This window comes from Emys orbicularis, chromosome 19 (genome assembly GCF_028017835.1).
Source record: "Emys orbicularis isolate rEmyOrb1 chromosome 19, rEmyOrb1.hap1, whole genome shotgun sequence".
Taxonomy (NCBI): Eukaryota; Metazoa; Chordata; order Testudines; family Emydidae; genus Emys; species Emys orbicularis.
Genome location: NC_088701.1, coordinates 3,024,943 through 3,046,098, shown reverse-complemented (window position 1 = coordinate 3,046,098; position 21,156 = coordinate 3,024,943). Strand labels below are relative to the sequence as shown.

The 21,156-nt window shown below is 57.4% G+C and overlaps 2 protein-coding genes across 2 annotated transcripts; one reads left to right on the top strand and one right to left on the bottom strand.

The window, feature by feature from the left end:
- Window positions 1–5,209: 5,209 nt before the first annotated feature.
- FBXW9 (F-box and WD repeat domain containing 9) lies at window positions 5,210–17,945 on the top strand. Its single transcript, XM_065419517.1, has 11 exons — window positions 5,210–5,219; window positions 6,515–6,943; window positions 8,126–8,265; window positions 8,619–8,747; window positions 9,285–9,397; window positions 10,747–10,838; window positions 14,534–14,682; window positions 15,341–15,454; window positions 16,234–16,323; window positions 16,808–16,873; window positions 17,269–17,945. The coding sequence occupies exons 2-11, from the start codon at window positions 6,517–6,519 to the stop codon at window positions 17,341–17,343; spliced, it is 1,395 nt and encodes a 464-aa protein (XP_065275589.1). The 5' UTR covers window positions 5,210–5,219; window positions 6,515–6,516; the 3' UTR covers window positions 17,344–17,945.
- A 1,121-nt stretch (window positions 17,946–19,066) lies between these two features.
- Window positions 19,067–20,276, bottom strand: GNG14 (G protein subunit gamma 14). Its single transcript, XM_065419504.1, has 2 exons — window positions 20,184–20,276; window positions 19,067–19,192 (listed from the first exon to the last, which is right to left on the bottom strand). Exons 1-2 carry the CDS (start codon window positions 20,274–20,276, stop codon window positions 19,067–19,069), a joined length of 219 nt encoding a protein of 72 aa, XP_065275576.1.
- Window positions 20,277–21,156: the final 880 nt, after the last annotated feature.

The following is a 21,156-nucleotide window of genomic DNA, read 5'->3' as shown; positions in this document are numbered from 1 at the left end:
AAAAAAAGAAAAAAATCAAAATACACAGTGCAGTGAATTCTCTTAACCTGTCCTTCAGCTACAGCCAGAGGGAGGTGAAAGTGACACGGGTGGGATTGTAAGTGATGCGGTTGTATCATGCATAGGCTGGACATCCCATCTTCACCTGGTTTATAGCGCCACCTGATCAGGGAGACATGTACTGCACTCAGTCCCAAGTAACATAATTCATTACGGTTAATTACGCTTTCTGTCTTAATGGAGTTTATGCCACATCTGCCACTTCAGTTTACAAAATAAGAGGGCAGTCAAGATAGTGGAGCACAGAGGGGATGGAAGTGTAGCTTTGTGTAGGCAACAGTCAGATTTCTTTTTAAGACAAGTCCATAAATTCTGCTACATGCTCAGTTGGAGTCTTGTAAAAAGACTCCCGTGAATTTTAGTCCCCCGTTTATTTAAAAAATAAACCAGGGGTTGGTTATGCGGAAAGCTTTTGACTTGGTGTAACCACAGCTTTTTAACTGTAAATGAGGTAATGTGCTGTGAAAGCATCATTTGACAGCCTGGGTGTTTTTTGACTTGCCACTAGTCAGAAGGAAGCTGTATGGGGGAAAGAAAGGGGAACGTTTAATCCTTTAAAGGTGAAAGAATAACGGAGTGGTGGTGGTGGGGTACTGCCAGTTGTCGGGAAGCGTCTGAGTCTGCTTGATCTGTCTGTAATCAGCTGAGCTGTGGGATGAAGAGAAATCATTTCCCAAAGTGACATGCACCAAGGGAAATTCCAGTTCTCCTGAGAAGAGACGCGGCTGGGATGCTGATTTTCTCCAAGTGCAGGTTGGGGAGAACTCTTCACCAACTCCTTCCTGGATTCTTTTTTTAAAAAAACTGAAAGTCACTCAGGTGACAGCAGGACGAACCTGTGGTTGAACTGTGGAAAGTCTGACCCTTCTCGAGGCTGCAGCCACACCTATTGTAAAAGTACCGTGCAGTGAGGAACCCACCGTCTCCTTTTGGCTGGCAGTGTCATGCAGGGTGTGGGGAACCAATTTACTAAAGCAGCAGTTGGTCACTCTAGGATCAGTCATGCTGCACCTATGTCTATTGAAAGCATTTGTTTGTGGGATCACTCAGTAACTTAAGCTTCACTGATCCTTTCCCTTCATCCTCCCTGGTTATTTTTCAGCACTTTCTTTCCCTCCTTTTTCTATACTTTTTTAAGCTTTCTTTTAACGCCCCCCAAGTTTTTGCACTCGAGTTCACCGGTGCAATAGGCCTTCGCACCACAAAATTTTGCGCATAACAGCCTGGCTGGCTTAGTGTCCACTGTTGTTTTCACTGGCTGGCGTAGCCCCAAGCCTTGCTCCCACCCATCTCTCCCGCTGAAGATCTTGAGGGGTGGGGAGAGACTCAAGCAGCATTCAGCCCTAAGTGCATCTCTACCTTAGAGGAAGGAAGGGATGGGGAACGAAAGAGATGCATTCCTTCACTTCAGCCTCCTTTCTTATTTTTATTTTTTATTGGTATAAGACTTGAGCAGGTCTCTGGGAAACTATCAGATGTTTTTCTCTTTTGCATTTTGATGCTTTATTTTAAAGCATTTCCTTTCCCTCCATTCCTCCAGAGAGGGATGAAACCTGGATTTCCGTTAGAGCAGGGGTCTGGTGTGATTTTTTTTAAAATGCATGAACAAGAACTACATTGCGAAGTAAAGTGGCAACCCAGCTTGCTATGTACCTATATCTAACAATTTTTTTAAAAAAAAGTGTTTTAAGTTCCCAAAGCGTAGGAAGATAAAAGAAGGCTGTGAACTCTTTCTCGGACAGTGAAGTTTAAGCTACTTGACCTGACTGCCTCTTGAAATGGATTATTATTATTTTTTTTTTGTATAAGTGCTTCTAGTTTCTGCCTCCTGTTTGTTAACCCTGGATTTGTATATTTGTAAATGTGCTGTACTGTTTCCTATGGTGACAGTGTACCTAGTGTTGAAGCCGCTGCTTGCACCTTGCTGAAATGAGATTTTTCTCATTTTATGTATAATTTTGTCAACTTAAAAAAAAAAAAAAAAAAACAAGCAAATTTCATGTGACTTCAGTCTACAGGTGTGTCTAGGCTCAGTGTTTTTTCTTATGTAAATATCAGGTTTGTAACCTTTGCCATTTACTTGATCGGGCTGCTCCCTCAGTCCCTCATCTCCATGCTGTATGGTGATAGAGCACAAGTGAATCCCCTGGGAAGTATGCTGACTTATATAGCCTTGTATCGTCTACCAAGAGTTGTGGTCTGCGTTCCTCGCTGCCATGTTTCTTAATACTTCTCATAACCCTGCAGCTGTGTCTATTCCTTGCTCTGGCACAGGTCTGAGAGTTTATATTGGGCATGTCACTTCCCCTCCCTGGGCCTCAGTTTCCCTATCTGTAAAGTGGGAATAATACTTATTTCTGTTGTAAAGGTGTGTGAAGATTTACAGAACAAATGGAAAAAATGAATTAGTATATCTGTGTGCTTAAAGGCAGAGACCTGGGTTTAGGACCTGGCCTGGTATGATACTGGGAAAATTACTTAAGCTCTGTGCTTCTTATCCATGAGGATAACTCTTACCTGTGGTCACAGGTGCTTTGGGAAGCTGGCCTCATTGGCCACCTTCAGTGCTGTCACGCTTCCCTGCATGGCTTATCGATGTGAAAGAGTCAGCGTGAGTGGTGTGTTAGACCTGCTTTCGGGGGGGGGGGGTGTCCCTCTCCAGGTGCTGCGGTGGGGGTGAGGGTCTGGGCTAGACTCCGGTGGTGCTAGAGTGACCAGACAGCAAGTGTGAAAAATCGGGACGGGGGGGGGGGGGGGGGGGTAACAGGTGCCTATATAAGAAAAAGCCTCCAAAATCAGGACTGTCCCTATAACATCGGGACATCTGGTCACCCTAGGGGGTGCAGACCCAGCCCTGGTGTATCTCAGGGAGGAGCTGGGGGGGGGCCCTTGGCTGCTGTAGTCAGCCCAGCTGGGGCCTGGCCCTGGCATGCTGCCCCCGGGAGGGGTCGCGGGGTGGGGGTGGACGAAGGCCGTTGCCTAAGGCTGGGGAAGACACTGATGCTGTGATGTCCCGTCCCCCCCCCCCCCGTAGGATGATCGCAGCCACCAGGGAGGCCGGTCACGTTACAAGGATGGGCGGGGCGTACTTCCGCTGTGTGACGTCATCTCGGCGCCGGAAGTGGCCCCGCTGGGGCGGGGACGCGCCGGAAGTGGAGAGCAAGAGGAGGCGGGGCTCCGCTGGCCGCTGTCAGGGGAGCGGGGCGGCCCTGGCCCGGGGGTAAGAAGGGAGCGGGGCAGAGACAGGCTGGTCCGAGCTCAGCCCCGGCCTGCAGCCAGCCCCGGGCGGCGCCCCCTGTACCGGGCCCAGGGCCCCCAGGTCTCTGTGGGGGGGTGACACCCCCTGTACCGGCCCAGGGCCCCCCAGGTCTCTGCGGGGGGGGCGACACCCCCTGTACCGGCCCAGGGCCCCCAGGTCTCTGCGGGGGGGGCGACACCCCCTGTACCGGCCCAGGGCCCCCAGGTCTCTGCGGGGGGCGGACACCCCCTGTACCGGCCCAGGGCCCCCAGGTCTCTGCGGGGGGGGGGGGACGACACCCCCTGTACCGGCCCAGGGCCCCCAGGTCTCTGCGGGGGGGGGACACCCCCTGTACCGGCCCAGGGCCCCCAGGTCTCTGCGGGGGGGGGGACGACACCCCCTGTACCGGCCCAGGGCCCCCAGGTCTCTGCGGGGGGGGCGACACCCCCTGTACCGGCCCAGGGCCCCCAGGTCTCTGCGGGGGGGGGACGACACCCCCTGTACCGGCCCAGGGCCCCCAGGTCTCTGCGGGGGGGGGGACGACACCCCCTGTACCGGGCCCAGGGCCCCCAGGTCTCTGCGGGGGGGGCGACACCCCCTGTACCGGCCCAGGGCCCCCAGGTCTCTGCGGGGGGGGGACGACACCCCCTGTACCGGGCCCAGGGCCCCCAGGTCTCTGCGGGGGGGGGACGACACCCCCTGTACCGGGCCCAGGGCCCCCAGGTCTCTGCGGGGGGGGGGGCGACACCCCCTGTACCGGCCCAGGGCTCCCAGGTCTCTGCGGGGGGGGGGACGACACCCCCTGTACCGGGCCCAGGGCTCCCAGGTCTCTGCGGGGGGGGGACGACACCCCCTGTACCGGGCCCAGGGCTCCCAGGTCTCTGCGGGGGGGGGGGGACGACACCCCCTGTACCGGGCCCAGGGCTCCCAGGTCTCTGGGGGGGGGGGACGACACCCACTGTACCGGGCCCAGGGCCCCCAGGTCTCTGCGGGAGGGGAGACACCCCCTGTACCGGCCCAGGGCCCCCCAGGTCTCTGCGGGGGGGGGACGACACCCCCTGTACCGGGCCCAGGGCCCCCAGGTCTCTGCGGGGGGGACACGACACCCCCTGTACCGGCCCAGGGCCCCCAGGTCTCTGCGGGAGGGGAGACACCCCCTGTACCGGCCCAGGGCCCCCCAGGTCTCTGCGGGGGGGGGGAACGACACCCCCTGTACCGGGCCCAGGGCCCCCAGGTCTCTGCGGGGGGGGACACGACACCCCCTGTACCGGGCCCAGGGCCCCCAGGTCTCTGCGGGGGGGCGGGGGCGACACCCCTTGTACCGGGCCCAGGGCTCCCAGGGCTCTGCTGGGGGGGGCGACGCCCCCTGTACCGGGCCCAGGGCTCCCAGGTCTCTGTGGAGGGGGGGCGACACCCCCTGTACCGGGCCCAGGGCCCCCCGGTCTCTGTGGAGGGGGGGTGACACCCCCTGTACCAGCCCAGGGCCCCCAGGTCTCTGAGGGGGGGGGCGACACGCCCTGTACTGGGCCCAGGGCCCCCCAGGTCTCTGTGGGGGGGTGACACCCCCTGTACTGGGCCCAGGGCCCCCCAGGTCTCTGCGGGTGTGTGTGTGACACCCCCTGTACTGGGCCCAGGGCCCACCAGGTCTCTGCGGGGGGGGGGGGGCGATGCCCCCTGTACCTGGCCCAGGGCCCCCAGGTCTCTGTAGGGGGGGTGACACCCCCTGTACCGGGCCCAGGGCCCCCAGGTCTCTGCGGGGGGGGGCAATGCCCCCTGTACCAGCCGGGCCCAGGGCCCCCCACGGCTCTGCGGGGCCAGACCCCTACGAATCCGAGCCCGGCCCTGGCAAATCTGGCCCTGGCAAATCTAGCCCAGCCAGTCTCCTGCGGGTGGCCTGTGCTGTGCTCCTCCAGTGACACAGGCAGGTCAGTCACCTGGCTGCAGCATCTGAATGTCCTTAGGTTAGTGCCCGGAGGCGGAGGTAAACCATGAGCCATCCTGGCCAAGACGGGCCCATCAGCCAAACTGCTGTGGAATCCATCCCTGTCTCTGTCTCCTCGACAGCCCCAAGGGAAAGCTTCCCTGGCTCCCCAGAGGCCAGCCCTTCTCCCCTTTGTTCTTTAGCGGAGGCCTTTGCTTCACGTCCTGGGGGAGGGGGGGATCTCCTTCTTCTTGGCTCCTAGGTGTGACTGTTTTAGCCTTGGGGGTTCCTGTTGTCTTTCCAGCTTCTCCATAGATAACCCTTTCGTACCCACCCTGGGTAGCAAGGCAAATACATAGGGCAGCTGAGGCACACATAGGAACCATACAAATATTACAGAAAATTCCTACTTTGTCCGAGAGGGCATCTGAGAGAATCTGATGGAATGCAGCACCTCCCCTCCACTCACGGCGATGGGCTCAGGCTCTCTGCATACTCAGGCACTGTTGCTGTGTCGCTCACGCTTGGGGCGACAGCCCCGTCTCAGGGTTATGAGCTCAGGCTTTTTGCAGAGTCCAGCAATGTTACAGTCAGGGCATGTGTTCAAGGTTTTCTTCACAATCACAACAGCTGAAGACTTTTATTAATTACTTACGAAATCTGAGACTCTGGAAAACAACTGAGAAGTCTGTCGGTCCTCACTTCTCCTTTCCCCCCATTTTGGGAAAAACTTCAGAACAAGAGGATGGGAAGCTGAGGACATAGGGCTGCGGGTCTGGTCTGGTACAGCAGGTGGATGCAATGGTGGGTCTAGAGGGACGATAGCAGAGAAATGCAGAACAGGAACGAACAGCTGGAAATTAAAGCCAGACACATTCAAATGAGAAATTAGACCCCAATTTTTAACAGGGAGGAAGATTAACCATTAGAACAGACTCTGAAGGAAGTGGTGGATTCTCCATCTTGTCTTCCAGGCCGGTTGTCTTTCTGAAAGATGCTTTAGCTAAACACAAGTTACTGGGGTCACTGGGTGACATTGAATGGCCTGTGATCTACAGGAGGTCAGGCCAGATGATCTAATGATCGCTTCTGGCCTTAAACGCCATCCCTGGGCAGATCATACACAGCCGCCGGCTGAGCTGGCAGAATGAAAGGGACTGGTGGACTGACCCTGTCCCTTGCTGTACCGGATGTGTGGGGTAGAATGGCCAATGTTACGATCTGCTCCGGGCTACATACCCTGTGCTGTTCCGATGCTGTTCTCGTCACTCTCACTGTCCCTACTGCTCCCACAGCCATGGACCTGGCATCGAACCCCTCTGAGGACCCCCACGCCTCCGACAATGACTCCGACGCAGAGAACAAGGTTGATCCAGACACGCAGGCTCAGGAGTACATCGACCGCGTCCTCGGCTCTGCTCAGCCCAGCCACAAGGCCCAGTGCGCACCTCCCGAGTCACTCTCCATGGGGCCCGGGGCCCAGGCATCGGAGCACAGGTCTCCTCTGGAGCTGAAGAAGTCTCCGGCAAGCGACAACGTGACCTCTGGGCTGTTAGCCCTCCCTCTGGAGCTGATCCTGGAGATCTGCTCTTACCTGGAAGCCAGGTTTGTTCTCGAGGTCTTGCCCTTGGTCTGTCGGACCCTCAGGGATATTGTGCAGGACCCAGTGACCTGGAGGATTCGCCTTCAGAAGAGGATCAGTGGGTGTTACCCGGTGGTGGAAGGTAGATCTCCATTGGACTTTCTTCATTGGAGGTGGGACTTGGAGGAGAGACAAGGGCTGAGGGCCAGGACTCCTGGGTTCTACTGTAGGACCAGACGCTATTTCATGGGCCTCAGAGAGGTCCCTCAGTTAACTTTACCTTGAGATTTAGTTGCTGCAGGTTAGAGCTGTGGGGGGAGGATAACGATAACTCCAGGGTCCTATCACCAGCTCTGGATGAGAGTTGTGTCTAATGGTTAGAGCAGGGGGCTGGGTGTCGGGACTCCTGGGTTCTATCCCCAGCTCCGGAAGGGGGTCTAGTGGTTACAGTGGAGAGGGGAACTAGGAATCAGGACTCCTGGGTTCTGTTCCCTGCTTTGCAGCTGACTTCCCGATGTGAGCCTGGGCAAGTCCCCTCCCTGCTTTGCCTTGGCTTCACCTCTGTAATGGCCGTAGCTTCCCTGCCCTTCCTTGGAGTGAGGGGCGGGAGGTGGTTTGGGATGCTCCCAGGCGGCAGTGCCGTGGCTTAGCTTTGCTGCCCATCTATTTAAAGGGGCCGCGTTGGGGCCTCCAGAGGGGACATTTCCCCGTCCTTGGGAAGAGGAGGGTTTACGGACCCTAAAGCAGTGGGTCTCAACCAGGGGTACTTGTATCCCTGGGGATATGCAGAGGTCTTCCAGGAGGTACATCAACTCAGCTAGAGATTTACCTAGTTTTACAACAGGCGACATAAAAACTACTAGCAAAGTCAGTACAAACTAAAATTTCATACAGACAGTGATTTGTTTCTACTGCTCTATAGACTATACACTGAAATGTAAGTACAATACTTCCATTCCAATGGATTTATTTTATAAGTATATGATAAAAATGAGAAAGCCAGCAGTTGTTCAGTACTAGTGTGGCTGTGACACTTTTGTATTGTTATGTCTGATTGTGTAAGCAAGTAGTTTAAAAGTGAGGTGAAACTTGGGGTACGCAAGACAAATCAGACTCCTGAAAGGGGGACAGTAGCCTGGAAAGGTTGAGAGCCACTGCCCTGAAGAAAGCGATTTTTACACAGCCTCACCTCGACCTGGTGCAGGGGATGGGGAGTGGCTTTGGGATCAAAGCTCCCAGCAGTTTTGGAAGCCCCAGATTCCCTCCCTGCCCAGAGCGGGACACCCCTCACCCTGATCCTTGCGATCTCTTCCTTTCTACGCAGAGGAGGACTTCGACTGGCCGGCTGCCTGCATGGAGCTAGAGGAGCATCTCAGACACTGGGCCTGTGATGGCAGGAGGACAGAGTACTTCTCCCTCGCCGACGGCCACTTCGCCTCCATCGACTCCGTTCTGCTCTTGCAGGTGAGTTCCGATGTCCTCCTTTGCTGGCCATTGCTGTCTGGGGGTGAGATGGGGTGGGGCTTGGGAGTCAGGACTCCTGGGTTCGACCCCTGGCTGTGGGAGGGAAGGGTGTGAGGTCTAGTGAGGTAGAGCAGAGTCGGGACTTCTGGGTTCAACAGCTGCTGATCGCTAATCATGACGCAGCTGTGGGACGGAGTAGGCATGGAAGACTCTTCCCACGTATGGTTGCTTGTGGTGGTGTTATCTTCCGAGCCCTGTTAGCTGGGGCAACTCCCACGTTGGTCTCTGGCTCCAGGAGTTCTGTTTCTCCCGTTTCAAAGGACCCATGGCCAGTCTGTCTCCTTCTCTTGCAGGGCGGGGCTCTCTGTGTCTCGGGCTCCCGGGATCGGAACGTCAACCTGTGGGATCTGCGGGAGCTGGGCCAGTCCCCGGACAAGGTGCTGGTGAAAGCCCTGGGCACGGAACGCAACGGGACGCACAAGGTGGGAACCTGGCCTTCACCCTCTGGGGTGGGGGAGTCTGAGCTGGAGAAAGGCGCCAGTGGCACTCTGTCCCCAGCACGGATACGCCCAAGCAGCTGGAGAGCGAGCTGCCCCCCAGCTCTTGCTGTTGCCATGAAGAGGGGAGCTAGTTGGTGCCAGTAGCCATGACATGGGGATTTTGTTCTGGGGATGCCAGTGTTGCTGAGACTCCTGGAGGGGAAATGCCCCCGGCCCAGTCCCCCCTTCCCTGTGCCCTCTTTGCCCAAGTCTGTGCTGAATATGAGCTTTCTTCCTCCCTTCTGTCGGGTTGGATTGAGCCGGAACAGCGTGTCTAGTGACTGGCACAGGAATGGATACTGGGACCTCTTGTGTTCACGTCCCTGCTCCGTGCCTCAGTTTCCCTGTCCGTACACTGGGGTTAACTCTGTGTATTGCAGGGGGTCTGGGGGGCTAAAGGGCTTCGGGGAAAGACACCAGAGAAGGGCAGGAAAGGACAGCACCCTACTTTAACCCTTTCCTCTCCCTTTCCCGGTGCAGGGCTGGGTGTGGTCACTGGCTTCAAGAGACAACAAGGTGTGCTCAGGCTCCTGGGACAGCACGGTGAAGCTGTGGGACATAGAGGCCAACGGGCAGCAGTTTGGGGAGATCAGGTACCGTTTCCCCTTCTCCCCTTGCACCACTGGCTCCGCAAGAAGCGACCCCAGCCTGGTTCCCACCAGCTCCTCCTTCAGCCACATGGCTGGTGCCCTGAGCTGCCTCCGCCTTCTGGGAGAGGGAGACCTTGGAGAGTCTCAGCCACCAGTCGAATCTGCTGTGCCTTAGAGACTGGGGTTGGGGCGGCCGTGCTCGGTCGAGAGGGGAGGAGATGGTGCTGCTGGGCAGAGTCTAGACCAGAGCACCGAAGTGGCGGAGGCCAAGGGCTCCGGCCGGGGAAGTGGGGTGAAGCCAGGACTGGGGGCTGCCGGGCGAGAAGCCGTTCCTTTGCATCTCCATGTGTGGCTTACTACAACTTGGCTCTGCACGGTGCAGTCCCTGCCAGACAGACTGCCCCCCCCCCCCCCCCCCGACCACGTCACGGGCTTAAAAAACAGCCAGGGGGGCAGGGGGATCGTCCGAGAGCAAAGACGCTCAGCGGAGACTGCTGCTCGGCAGGAGAGGAAGGAAGGTGCAATGGTTAGAGCGCTGGCCCGGCACGCAGGAGAGCAGCATTCAGCAGAGTCCAGTGGGACCTCGGGCCAGTCACTTAGGGACAGATTTTTAAAGAGCTCTCGGTGCCTAACTCCCAGTGACATCCAGGGGCGTTAGGTGCCCAGGTACCTATACAAATCTGGCCCTTGTTTCCCCACACGTACAATAGGGATAACTGCACTGCCCTGCACTACGGGGTTAGTGAGGATACGTGCATTAAAGATTGGCAGGTGCGCTGACATTACGGTAATGGGGGGCCCAGATTGCGAGGTGCTCTGACATTACGGTAAGAGGGGGGTGCAGATTGGGAGGTGCTCTGACATTACGGTAATCGGGGGGGGGAGCCCAGATTGCGAGGTGCTCTGACATTACGGTAAGAGGGGGGTGCAGATTGGGAGGTGCTCTGACATTACGGTAATCGGGGGGGAGCCCAGATTGCGAGGTGCTCTGACATTACGGTAATGGGGGGCCCGGATTGGGAGGTGCTCTGACATTACGGTAATCGGGGGGGGAGCCCTGGTTGCGAGGTGCTCTGACAGTACGGTAATGAGGGAGCCCAGATTGCGAGGTGCTCTGACAGTACGGTAATGAGGGAGCCCAGATTGGGAGGTGCTCTGACATTACGGTAACGGGGCTCTGATAAGTACCGTCGGGAGGAGAAGGGTCTCGCGCAGACGTTATCGGGATCCCGCCCAGAGGATGGACACAGAGGACCAAAGGCCTTGGGCATTCCAGCCCTGGGAGGGTGATGAGGCTTGTATGAAGGATCATATTTGTTCTCCCTTCGCTGTCTTGTCTCCCCGACTCCCAGTGGGAAAGCTCCCGTGCTGTGTCTCTCCTACCTGCCCGACATCCTGGTCACGGGGACCTACGACAAGAAGGTGACGGTGTACGACCCGCGAGGTTAGTGTCCGCGGCTGCCTTTAGGATCAAGGCTCCAGCTGTTGGTTGGGCCCATCCCTGCACCCTTGAACCCGGGGGCCCAATGCAGTGGGTCCTTTCCCAGTCCCGTGGCCCTGAGGTTCCGTTTTCCGCTCCTGCCACTTGCAGTGCCTCAGCTTTCCGCTCTGTAAAATGGGGCTGATGATACCGAGCCGCCTGGCTCATCTCTGGGGGAAAGCCACCAGGGCTGTGCAAAAGGCCTGCTGCACGTGAGTCCTGAATTACTGAGGGGTCCAGGGGGAGTGATTCCGATGCTGCTGGAGCTTGTTGCTCAGCAGGCCTGTCCCAGTTCGGCCGGGTTGGCAGGAATGCTGCTCTGTGGGGTTTCTGGGCACCCCAGGCTTGGGGCAACCCCTCCCCTCCTCCTGCCTCCCAGTGGGGACCTGGGAGGGAAAATCCACTGGCTGGAGGTGAAGATCTGTGTGACTTTGGACTGATGGACAGCTGTGTCCCCTCAATTCTCCAACCTGGGGTGCCTTTTACACTGCTTCGCCATGGGAGCAACCACTCCAGGTCTGCTCACACCCAGCCTCCAGCATGGAAGTTACTCCCAGCTACGCTGTATGAGTGCAATAGCCAGCCCCCCCTGAACGACACTTCAGGGCAACACCAGAAAATGCCCAAGCCCAGACTCCTCCCCCCCCCCCCCCCCCAATGTGCAGCTTGTACCATCCAGCCCCGTCCTGGACAAGAGAAGCTCATCGATTGTCCGTCGTTCATTAGTAGAAAATGATCTGCACAAATCCTGTTATCCCCAATGATCCCTCAATCCCAAACATTTCAATCCAAACACCCTGGTTTCGATAAAACAATAGAGCAAACAAATGAATTAACAACAAAAAGTGATGACAAGTAATGAGGCATGAAAATCAGAATTGGTTACAAAGAAAAAGTAAAATGCCTTTAACACCTAATTTAACAAGCTAAGGCCATGTCTACACTGGCAAGTTACTGCACAGAAAGCCGCTTTCTGCGGTGTAACCCCCAGGGGTACACACGGCCAAGCCACTTCGTGCGCAGAAACTCCTCAGTTGCAGGGTTGGAGAAAAAACCATCTTGATGAGAGTCGTAAGCCTTAAAGCGCGGAGGGTCCAGCCCTGTATTGGCAGAGTAAACACATTACAGCCCAGAAAGTTATCAATTGGCCTCCAGAAGTGTCCCATAGTCCCTCAAGTGGGTGCTCTGCTCATGCCCTGGAGACATGCTCCCCTCCGCTTTGTAAGCTCTGTTTCTGAGGGCCCTTGGGTGCTGTGCTGCTCCGGGAGACAGACAGACAGACACACTCTCACACACACACAGTGTTGCATGCTGACACACTCTCTGTCCCCCAAAACAGTCTCTCCTCTCCCCCTTCATACACACACACACACTAACTCCCCCCACCCATTTCAGTTGAAAAGCAGCTGACAGTGTAGTAGGATGCCCATGGAATGATGAGATTGGGAACCTGATCACATCGTGTGACGCTGTGCCTGCCCCATGAGGCATCGCAAACCCTTCCCAAAGCACCCTGTGGCCAGGTGCACCGTGGGATAGCTCCCACAATGCACTGCTTTCTTTGCCGTTGCAAGAGCTGCTAATGTCGATGTGCTCCACTGTCACAAGGAGCACAGTGTGGACACGCACCCGCAGTTTAATTCCAGCACTTTCATAAAAATAACTGCAAATAACTTGTGCAGAAACTTGCCAGTGTAGACATTCCCGAAGTGAATTCAAAGGTCTCTCGCACCACAAGTTCCAACAGTCTTCCTGGCTGAATCTTTCAGTCAGGATCCCTCCCCAGTCCAGTGCTGCGTCCTTTGTTCTTCAAGTGTTGTCAATGCCTTGGGCAGAGAGAAAGGGAGAGATGGTTTGGGGCATCCACTCTCCCAATATAAAGCAACAGAGAGTCCTGTGGCACCTTTAAGACTAACAGATGTATTGGAGCATAAGCTTTCGTGGCGTGAGACGCATGTAATGGAAATTTCCAGGGGCAGGTATAAATATGCAGGCAAGAATCAGTCTGGAGATAACGAGGTTAGTTCAATCAGGGAGGGTGAGGTGCTCTGCTAGCAGTAGAGGTGTGAACACCAAGGGAGGAGAAACTGCTTCTGTAGTTGGATAGCCATTCACAGTCTTTGTTTAATCCTGATCTGATGGTGTCAAATTTGCAAATGAACTGGAGCTCAGCAGTTTCTCTTTGGAGTCTGGTCCTGAAGTTTTTTTGCTGTAAGATGGCTACCTTTACATCTGCTATTGTGTGGCCCGGGAGGTTGAAGTGTTCTCCTACCATAACAACTCTCACTCAGGAACCAACCCATGCAACAAACCTCGATGCCAACTCTGCCCACATATCTACACCAGCAACACCATCACAGGACCTAACCAGATCAGCTACAACATCACCGGCTCATTCACCTGCACATCCACCAATGTTATATATGCCATCATGTGCCAGCAATGCCCCTCTGCTATGTACATTGGCCAAACTGGACAGTCACTACGCAAGAGGATAAATGGGCACAAGTCAGATATCAGGAATGGCAATATACAAAAACCTGTAGGAGAACACTTCAACCTCCCTGGCCACACAATAGCAGATGTTAAGGTAGCCATCTTATAGCAAAAAAACTTCAGGACCAGACTCCAAAGAGAAACTGCTGAGCTCCAGTTCATTTGCAAATTTGACACTATCAGATCAGGATTAAACAAAGACTGTGAATGGCTAGCCAACTACAGAAGCAGTTTCTCCTCCCTTGGTGTTCACACCTCTACTGCTAGCAGAGCACCTCACCCTCCCTGATTGAACTAACCTCGTTATCTCCATTCTGATTTATACCTGTCTCTGGAGATTTCCATTACTTGCATCTGAAGAAGTGAGGTTCTTACCCACGAAAGCTTATGCTCCCAATACTTCTGTTAGTCTTAAAGGTGCCACAGGACCCTCTGTTGCTGTTCTCCTACAGGTTTTTGTATATTGCCATTCCTGATATCTGACTTGTGTCCATTGATCCTTTTACAGTCAATATAGTCATTTCTCACCTCTAGCTAAGGTTCAGGGGACAGAGAGCCTGGGTGGTCAGGAATCTCAAGCTGCTGCTTTGTCAAAATGTAGATTTTTTTTTTGCCCACACCCTGTCTCCAACAGAAGAGTGGCCACTTAATGCAGTGATGGGCCACTTGACCTCGTTGACACCAAGCTGAGGCATAGTCTAGCCTTTTGTCTCTGAGGAACTGGTTTGCGACTGCCCTCCAGAATGTGGAAACATGTCTCCGGAATGTGTAACTTTACATATAATGTTGTCACACCATTTTACCAAGACAATAAGGATCAGCAAATCATGAGTTTTCAAGTGATACCTCTCAAGGCATACTTTGTACACGTTTTACCATAATCCTCTAAAAGGGGCGAACGTCGGGGTACAGACTGTCACCATCTGCTGCCCCCTGACTGCAGGGTGTTGGGTCATGGGTGGGGGGCGGAGATCTCCTGCTCCAAGGGTGGGGTGGGGTGCAGATTTGCTGGCCCCCTGGCCATGCGGGTGGGGGTGCAGGATAGAACATTACTTCCCCTCTCAACTACATTAGTTTGACCCAGGGCCCAGTGCAGGCATCACCTGGCTAGGATCCCTACAGTCGCCCTGGCAGAGATCTTGACGCTGTTCCCTTCCCGGCAGCCGCCCAGGCCCCGCTGAAGAGCCGCAAGCTCCACTCCAGCGCCGTCCTGTCCCTCGTGGCCGACGAGCGCTTCATCATCTCAGGCAGCGAGGACCGGACGCTGGTCGTCTTCGACCGACGGGCCAACAGCGTCCTCCAGAGGCTGCAGGTAGGTGGCTGGAGCTGGTGTCTCTTCTCCCTCCTACCTGCTGAGGGCAGTGGAGGTTGCCTGGAATCACCGTGGAGAGGAGGGAGATGGGAGGTTGTAGACGCTCCCTACCTGAGTCCCTGAGCCAACTGGTTGCATCTGAAGGAGGGTGTGGGGTGCAGGGAGTCAGGCCTCCTGGGTTCTATCCCCAGCTCTGGGAGGGCAGTGGGGTCTAGTGGTTAGAGCAGGTGGGGGCTGGGAGTGAGGACTTCTGGGTCTGCCAGTGACGTACTGTTTGACTTCTGGCAAGTCATTCGCCGTGCCTCGGTTTCCCTAGATGTACAGTGGGGTAACAGATGCCTCCTTCGTAGAGGAAGGGTTGTGGTGCTTAATGACGGCGAAGCACTTCTAGATCCTCCTGCCAGATTAGCCAGGTGTTCTGCTCATTCACCAGCAATGAGGGAGGCAGCCCTGTAAGAAACAGACTGTTCTTAAACATGCTGCAGGGCTGGCGTCCCATGCTGAACCTCTGGGGCTTGCGGGTCCCCCCCTAAAACCTGGGCCTCTTTCTCCTGTTCCACTCATCCTGCCTCAGTTGTCTCTAACGTGTGGTGCCCACCCAGACACCGATCCTCCCCCAGAGCTGTGTCATCCTCCCTTTCCTCCTTTCCTCCCGCAGCTGGACTCCTACCTGCTCTCCATGTCCTACCAGGGAACGCAGCTGTGGGCCGGGGACAACCAGGGGCTGCTCTATGTCTTTGAAAACCGAGGAGGCTGCTTCCAGCACATCCGGGTATGCAGGGGTCCCCGATCCAGGGCTTAACAGAGGGGTGCAGGCTTGCTAAGCGTTGGGCCTGTTTCGCCCCCACTTTCGCCCCCGATGATTAATACCAGGGCTGCTGCTTGTTTGTCTGCCTGCCGCTTGAGGCCCTGAACTCAGCCAATGTCAGTTCATCGTCAGTTTCACTTGAGGGCTCTCCTCCATTAGCCCCATGCTGGATGGGTCTCAGTTCCCCATGCCCTGGAGGGAACATCCCGCCCTGGAGGGCAGGGGAGATGTCTCTCAGTGACCCATTTGCTACTTGACCCCCCCACACACACACCCAGCTGGGATGGCAGCAGATGGGGCCTGTTGGGTGGATGGCGCAGCGGTAAGGAGCTTGCCTGGCACTTGGGCGACCCGACTTCGTGTGTGACGTTAGCCACCCTGTGCCTCAGTTCCCCATCGGTATAACGATAGCACCTCACAGGGGGGTGTGGTTAGATCGTGGCCCGCTCAGATACTGTGGTGGTGGGGCCACATGAATACCGAAAATACATAGATTTCCATGGGGTCCTGGTGTGATCTGACCTGCGACGCCCTAGGACTGGGCCCTCGAAGCACCTTGGAGTGGGAACCGCTGGTCGGGCTTGGGATGCGTATGCGTGAGAGTCCCCGGCAGTCCCCGGCATGAGGTGATGGGTTAGGAACAGAGAGATGCATAGGACCCACACGGGCTAGGAACAGAGACCCCCGCGGTGCATCCCAGCTGGAGGTCTGCAGAGGGCTTACTGTCTCTTTCCTCCCCACAGTACTTCGACGTGGGTCACCGGTCCCAGATCACTGGGGTCTGGCACTCCCTGGGCACTCTGTACACGACCTCCACTGACAAGACCCTGCGGGTAAGGTCCATGCTTCCCTAGGAATCCTTCCCCCACCCCACTCCCCATGACTTGCTCGGAGAGGCTGGGAGCCAGGAACACCTGAGTCCCAACCCCAGCTCTGTGACTTTGGCTGCAAGCCGCTTCCCCGCTCTGTGCCTCAGTTTCCCCACCTGGGGGAGAGGGGTGATTCCTGCTTCCTGGAGGGTTCTGAGGATTGTGTCTTGGCCCTTGGAAGAGAACATGCTTCTCTGTAACGCGAACAGCAAGGATTGTGCAAATGAGCTATTTCCAATCCAAGCCTCGTCTGGGCCGAGGATCTGCTGCCCCTCTTCCGGCCACCGGCAGCCAGTCCCGGGGGAGCTGCACCAATGCAGACCCCTAGTGTTGATCACCAAAGCACCAATGGGCTCTCCTAAAAATAGCACGGAAAGGGGCTCCCCCCATTCCTCCCCATGGATTCACCCAGCCCTGGGCAGTCTCCCCAAGAGTTTTCTCTTTCCAGATACACGTTCCGACGGACCCGCCTCGCACTGTCTGTTCACAGACACACAACAACGTGCTGAACGGGGTAAGGAGGGGCACTCGGACTCCGAACTGGGGGACGAGGGCGCCTGGCCGTTCTGCCCTCCTAGCCGGCTTGTCTAGTGTGTTCTTGCCAGTGGGGGAATGTCCATGTCCCTGCACCCTCCCCAGGCCACGCCTCCCTCTCTCCCCGGCTCTCCAGGGCGGGCGACCCCTCAGATCAGCCCGCGGGGGCGCTCCCTTCCCCTTGCACACAGGGGAGCGACCCTGCTGCCCCGGGGAGGGAATCTGAGGCCGTGCTGAATGCTGGACGCTTTGTCCGTGTGGCTAAACTCGGGGCAGGGGCCAGGTGTATTTAGCAGGAACTCTGCGGCATCCCGGATTGACATGGCCTCAGTCCCCCTTACCCTCACCCCTCCCGCTCCCTGCTTCCCCCCACAGATCAGCGCCGAAGGCGACATTGTAGTAGCTGCCTCCGGGGGCCTGTCCTTGGAAATCTGGAGGCTCAATGCCTGAAGGAGGCCTGGATCCGCGGAGCCACGTCTTGCAGCTGTGGCCCTGGAGGGGGGTGCTGCCCCCGGCGCCCGTGTTCCCGCCTGGGGGGGAGGGGCCAGAGTTCCAGCCCCCGTTTGTCATTCGTTTGTTCGTTGTTGTTTGGAAGAGGCCCGAGGAGCCAGGAGGTCAAAGCTTCACTCCCTGAGCTCGCCCTGGCCCTGCCATTCGTTCCCAAAGCGGTTCCAGAGGGATCAGAGCCCGGCCAGCCCTTCCCTGCTCGATGCACTGACTTCGCTCTCTCTGGTTCCCGTTCTTCCACCCGCTGGGCTCCTTAGTTATCACGCCCCGGCCTGCCTGCCTGCCAGGCGGTCTCTGCTACTTATCGGTCTACCTCCCACCTGCTTCCCCACAGCGCAGGGCTCTTGCTGCTCCTTCAGAGCCAGGTCCCAGCGCGGGAGGGGACGGCCCTAAGGGCTCAGAACCATCCAACCCGGCTCCGCGCAGCCTGGGGGCGCTCGCCGCAAGGGCTGACCAGCTCGAAACAGAGTCCAGAGCTGACGTGTAACTTACAGGGACGCAGTTGAGACGCACGTTCTAATGTTGTTGATTAAACTGTTCTGCCAGACAGGATCTGATTCAAGATGTCGGTGGGTTTTTATCCCCTTCCCAGTGAAATCACCTTTAGTTTTAAATTCAGTCCCCGGAGCCTTGAAAATCCTGGCACCAGCCAAGCAGGAACCCAAAGGGCCCAGGCCAGCGTCGGTCTCCAAGCTGAGCGAAGCACTCGGCACGGGGGGGGACTGGGCTGCAGATGCTTTATTAGGAGGGGTGTTATGGGCGCATCAGCCGTGATCAGGGCCCCGGGGGTTACACAAACACAAAGTGAGACGGTGCCTGGTTCTGATCCAGTCCAGATCTAGAGCCCTTCCCGCCTGTGTGCAGTGAGCTGGCGCGGCTGGGCCTGGTACCCAACAGAACCGGCTGCCATCACTAACTGGGCTCCCTGCAGTGGCAGGCTGTAACTGTCTGCCTACCAGGCCATTATCACCGTAGTAACCCAGTGCTTCCCAATCCCCCTCCTGGGAAGTATCATCCCCATTTCACAGATGAGGAAACTGAGGCACAAGGGCGTGGAAGTGACTTTCCTGGGGTCACACAGGGAGTCGGGCAGCCAGGGAGGGGGGCTGAGAACGGAACGGCCCACTGAGTCTTAGCTCCTCCCTCTTGTCCTCACCCCCAAGGGGGGGGTTCCTCCCGGACAGGGATGAGGCAGCCTAGTAGAGTGGGGGCAGCTTGTCCAGCTGCCAGTCTGGCCTCCCACAGCCCCAGGGGGGGTGGATTGAATGAGGACCCAGAACAATCCCCATCTCCCAGGGCTGCTAGGCTGGCTTGGCCCTGGCCTGGCTCCCCTTCCCCATGGTGTGCGCACGAGGCTGTATCTGGCGATGGGGTTGCTGTACCGTGGGGGAGATCCTGGCCGCCTTGAAAGCGATGGCAAAGCTCCCCCGGCTGCAGCAGGGTCACGCTTTCCCCCCAACTCCCTGCTCCTCCTCTCACCCGCTTTACACCAGGAGGGATCGGGGCCCAGGGGTCGGAACATCTCCTTCTCTCTGCACACCGAGGCTGCGCTGACCTGGCTGGGGGGAGGGGAGCAGGGTGATAGGGTGGGACACAGGAGGAACCCCGTCATGCCCCCTCCGAGGCCGCTCCCTATTGTCCGGCTGGGGCGGTGGGTCCAGGCTCTTCACAGGATGCTGCAGGTTTTCTGGTCTTTGAAGGGGTTGGCCGAGGCAGGGACACCAGTCAGCAGCGGGTCGCTCTGGGCGTGCGCCCGGCAGTACTGCAGCAGCTCACGGGCTGCCTTGGAGACCTGGCAGGTGAACAAAGCCAAACAGCGGGGTGGGGGGCAGGGGCTAGTGGTTAGAGCAGGGGCGTGGGAGTCAGGACCTTACCCAGCCACCTCTCAGCCCAGGCTTTACGTAAGGACCTGGCGCGGGTCAGTGCCAGTGGGGAGGGCCCCATCCCGGCAGAGCTGAAAGGGGCCAGGAGCCTCTGCCCCATCCATCCCCCCACGCTGCCTCCCCCTTTCGGAGCCGACTTTGCAGCTGATCCGAGCAGGATCTGTTTTTCTGCTAAACCACGCGTGAAAGGAACACGCTGGCCTGACCCCGCCACCACCTCCCGGGCAATTACCGTGTTCCTCCCTCTAATCCGTCCTGTAAACAGGGGCCTGAGGACGGAACAGCCTGAACTCGGCATGTGCCCGGCCCGCTGCAGGGCTGGAAACGCCCCCACACACTGCGGGCGGGGATGTCTGGAAAGGGACCCCCCACTCTTACCCACTGGGGAGCAGCAGCTGCCTTGTCTCAGGCCCCTGTGCGGTGCTACCCTATAGGGGGAGATCTGAGCTGTGGCAGGGGCAAGGCTGTGCCCCTCCCTGCCCCCCCCCCAATCAAATGGTTCTGCCTCTGGGGCGTGCCCCCCCTGGGGAAAGATCCCCTCTAACTAGGAGCCTGTCGTCAATTTCCCCCTCCCTGCCCTTTCCCAGGGAGGTGTGTGTGGATAAGAGGGGACTTAGGTCCCCATTTAGGCCTTGAATCTCTTCTGCTCCAGATTGGCAGCCGCTGCTGGTTCGTCACCTCCCCTGCTCCTCCCCGTGACGTGAGTTTGTTAGGCCTCAGGCTGGTTTCCAGTGGGGGTGGGGCCGAAACAGAGTCTGAGCTGGGAAAAGAACCCAGGAGTCCTGCTTGGCCTAGGCAGAACTCCCGTCTCACCCTCACCAGCGGGGAAAAGCCGGACCTGGCCAATCCGGCACCAAATGAATTCCCCAGTGGAGGGATCGGGAGGGGGTGTCGTGTCACCTTCATTCTCTCCAGCCCGGCTTCTGTTCGCAGCTGCTCCACCGCCCTCTGGCCCTGGCTTGTGTGATTGCTGCTGGCCGCCTTCCCCGACATCTGCAGGGCACAGGAGGGCTGGGTTAGACCAACGAGGGGGTGAAGATGCTGAACTCCGGCTGTGCCTCGAGAACCAAAGCAGCAGGCAAACGTCCGTGACATTTAAACGGCAGCAGATCCGAAGACTCCCAAATGCCTGTGACCTGCCGCTGAAATGCAGCCACCTCTGGGGCGGGGCATGGCAGATCTCTAACAGCGCACAACAACGGATTGGGGGCAGGCACTAAATCTTGGGCCAGGAAGCCTGGGCACCCATCCCCTTTACTGAATAGGTGGGGAAACTGAGGCACAGAGCGTGGCAGTGACTTGGCTTGGGGTCACCAACCAAGTGGTCAGAGCTGGTAGAAGCCAGGACGCCTGGCTCCCACCCCCACCCTGCTCTAAGCACTCGCCCCCACGCTTAGAACGGGATAGAACCGAGGAGTGTGGACACCCAGGCCTTCCTCTGGACAGTTTCCCCTTTTAGAAGTGGGGCTACGAGGCAGGAGTTCCCCTCCCCCCCCCGGACCAAGACTCCTGGGTCCTATTCCAAGCTCAGGATGGGGGTCACACACACACACTGTTGGGGTTTGAGCCCTAACCCCGTTTCTCGCTCCTGCCCCGGGAACAGGCCGTCCCAGAGCTGGGCCAATACCGGCAGGACCCATCTGAGTCCTCCAGCCGCCCGTGAAACTCACCCCCTCCGGTCCCGAGACCCGGCATTTGAGCCTGGCCCTGATCCGAACCTCTTGTCAATTCCATGGCCTCCCCCGTCGTCTCGATTTAGGGGAGGGGGGGTCAAAATCAGGGCCTGTTTTCTGGCTCCCCCCACCTCCGCTCACCTGAGCTGGCGCCACACGTCCCCCCAGTTTGCAGCCCAGCGCGCTCCCCAGATGCTGTC